Consider the following 3,443-nt stretch of genomic DNA (forward strand, 5'->3'; position numbering starts at 1 on the left):
AAAGATTGGCATTCTAATCTCTCAGTCATCAATTTTTCAGTTATTAAAATGTCTACTTTAAATCGTAGTTGATACCAAGATCATCATTATTGTGCCAAGACTTAATAGGACGTGTTGGACAACAAGCGTCTATATGTCGACACTACCGTTTTGCATAGTCATTTGTGATCTAGGGGTGGATATTCAATAACAAAACCCAATTTAACAAACCTTCCGATTAGACTAGTGAGAAGGGAATAACTGATTCTGTCAAAATTACAAATGAAAACTTACTAGTTAACATCTCTTCTTTTATACCGCCTCCCAGTCGACATGAAAACCTGTGGCCTGGCCACCTTCATTTGTGTTAAAATTCACAATAACCTGATTGCTGCCCGTAGCAAGTGGTTCAGGAATGTTGGAACCGGTGTATTCAGCAATGCTGTCTCCTCCAATACCATTTACGGAGAGAAAGTCACTTCCATCTTCCAAGTCAAATGCAACAAATTTCAGAACTATTTTCTGCAGAAAACAATGGGAACGACAAATTATAATTTCATTTTTGAAACAGAAAAAAACAGATCGATTATATGAACACAAAAGTGTAGATTTATTTGTTTAAAGGGCATTACTTAGACTGGTAGGAATTAGGTTATTTCACCGGATGTCTGGCCAAAAGTCCTATTAGATAACCAATGTTAAGGGCAGTAAGAACACATTTAAGGTGGTTAGTGTTGTATGGCGCACTGTGACGTCATTATTCTTGGCGTTCCATGATGTCTAGGGTTTATTTGTTGTTTTGAACGATAATATCACCGTTATTTCAACGTCTATTTCTTATTATGGCGCACCTCTCTTCATTATAAAAGTACGTACTGTAAACTATTATTTTATCTTATATTTTTATTGTACTGTTCGTCTACAAAATATATATCGTTAAGGGTTTGGCAAAAAATTGACAGTGTGTCCCAATCAATGTTAGAGTTGCATGGGCTCTCTGTATAAGTAAGAGTGGAGCTTGAATTATGGTTTTTAAGGCACTTCATGGCGAAGCTTCATTTTATATCACAGACATTATTGAGAAAACCCACTCTACCAGTTACAATTTAAAAACAAACAATAGCCAGAACCTTATAGTATCACGATATTTCAGTAAGACGATGGACAGGGCATTTGCTACTTTAATCCTAGACTTTGGAATTCTATGCCGGGAGAATTGAAATCTGTACATGATTTTTAGCAATTCAAACGAAAACTGAAAACATGTCTTTTTTACGAATATTATCGATTTTAATAACTTCTTATTTCCGTATGTTTTTACTTCGTAAAATTTTTATGTCGCTCCGATTTTATTGTATTCGCTATAACTTTTAACTGTTGTGTACAGTGCTTTTGAGTATTTCACTGTAGAATTTGCGCCATTAGAAATTTAATAAGTATTAAATGTTAAATGTTAAAAATATCATTTTTCCGTGCTTACCTTTCCCTCGCTGGCAGTGATCCGGAACTCGCACTCTGCATTATTCTCATACAGAGTTGTCCCATCATAGCCCATTGACGTGATAGTTCCACTCTCGCCGTACAAGTCATATGATGTACCACAGCCGGAATCAAAGGTTGGCTGGTCGACAGGTTTTTCTGTGATAGAGAAATGCAATGTTGTTCTCAGGTTATCACAATGTTTTATAATCTTACAAACTCCAGATGCCTCTAATGGAAAGGAAAAATATCGTTTCAAATGGCAGTTGCACAAAGAATATGATTCAATGTCTGGTAGCTGCTTTGAATGCAGGATGAAACACATAACTCGCACTGGGACAACCTGAAGTTATATGTAAATCATCGAAATACATAATGATCACTGTAATGATTACTGAAAAGAGGTTGGAGATCGTTTGCAAATTGTTTGCTCCTAATCATTTTTTATTAATGGACATTCTTCCTTTACATCCATTGAACTGTCACATCCTCACTTTTAATAAAAAAATTAGGGATCCCAAATGTTTTGGTACAAACGTTGAAAACATCCTCTTTATAAATGTACAACAACGATTGCTTCTTAAAGCATCTCTCCGGTGTTCTTTTTTAAGAATGAGTCACAAACATTTACGTGGAGTTGGAAATAATATGTAACGCAACTTACACAATTCAGTTTTCGCGTTCAGATTGCATTTTGTAAAAAAAGAAATCCTTCTGATCATCATACTTCAAACAGACTAAACTATTCCCTATTGAGCCATTACACACCCCTACTAATGAAGTGTCTGTAGTATTTGTGAGGAAATAGTCTCTCTACTGGTATTTACCAGTACCTAGGTACCCCTGGTGTCTGAATACAAGTGTCATGTTCAAACAATGCATCGAAAAAATGCATTCAAACAATGCATGTGAATTTTTCATCTCATCAATATGACAATTAAGTGAATACGCAAAAAATGGCACGGCTGTAAGCTAATTCTGATTTCAATGTGGTCAAAGTCGGACAAGAAATGAAGAAAAATCGAAGAGATAAGACGCCAAAGCTGATGGCTATGTCAGTGTGTATGCTTAGTTTTATGCAATGCTTGAGGAAAAATAGGCAATGTAGACATTTCTCACCATTTGCCATGACAAGAACTTCACAAAGAGAAACGGCATTGCGTTGGTCAGATTGGATGCTGACAAACGACCCACAATAGGTGTTTATGCAGTCGACTGTTGTGGAGTCGCTCTCGAGCTTTCTGATTCCGAGGACCTCGCCGCATTGATGGTGAAATTCAATATTCTCTTCTGAACCGACTCTTATAACCGAATTTACAAAGCCAACATCTACACAGACAGAAAATGAGTCAGTATTTGCTTGCAGAACATTCTTCACTTGTGCGTGATTTGAGTCAATTAGCAGTTTTGTCAATACCTGAAAGCTACCATGAAATCCTATCCTTGTTCACCAAGAATAGGAGCTGAGATCAAAGGTAAAATACGTTTTGGTGAGAGTAGTTGGACTCTAAAATGATTACAAGACTCGTCTGATCTAACACTAATTTAGAATCATTTTGGAACTCTTTAAATAGAAAACACTTTTATTGTTACATTTTGTAAAAATAAAAACATATTCTTTTCCTTTAGAGTAAACATGGAGATAGCGCCTTTTTGAATTTCAAACATTAGTAAATTTAGGTAATCTGTTTCAATAGTACCGAAATAGTCGCGGAGACCCCCGATTTTTAATCTTGATTGATTTTGAAAGTGAATGGTCGAAAATTTCCTCGAAGTAAGTTTGAATGGAAGTTAAAAAATTTCAATTCAAATGCGCACACTATCTTAAGAGGGACTGCACACTGAATACACTCATGTGGCTTACCGGGACTGTCTATAATAATCCTGTATACTTTATAGGTGTCCCAAGGTCAACTTTCCACCAGGTCTTGCCTTCACCGGCCAGAGGCACAGGTTTGAGTATCACCATCATTACCATATCCGGC

General features: G+C 36.3%; 1 protein-coding gene across 1 annotated transcript; it reads right to left on the minus strand.

Annotated features, from left to right (window-relative positions):
- Positions 1-289: 289 nt before the first annotated feature.
- On the minus strand, positions 290-2,638 carry LOC139122398 (procollagen C-endopeptidase enhancer 1-like). Its single transcript, XM_070687781.1, has 3 exons — positions 2,578-2,638; positions 1,460-1,617; positions 290-501 (listed from the first exon to the last, which is right to left on the minus strand). The coding sequence occupies exons 1-3, from the start codon at positions 2,585-2,587 to the stop codon at positions 292-294; spliced, it is 378 nt and encodes a 125-aa protein (XP_070543882.1). The 5' UTR covers positions 2,588-2,638; the 3' UTR covers positions 290-291.
- Positions 2,639-3,443: the final 805 nt, after the last annotated feature.

Source organism: Ptychodera flava, chromosome 22, assembly GCF_041260155.1.
Source record: "Ptychodera flava strain L36383 chromosome 22, AS_Pfla_20210202, whole genome shotgun sequence".
Classification (NCBI taxonomy): domain Eukaryota; kingdom Metazoa; phylum Hemichordata; class Enteropneusta; family Ptychoderidae; genus Ptychodera; species Ptychodera flava.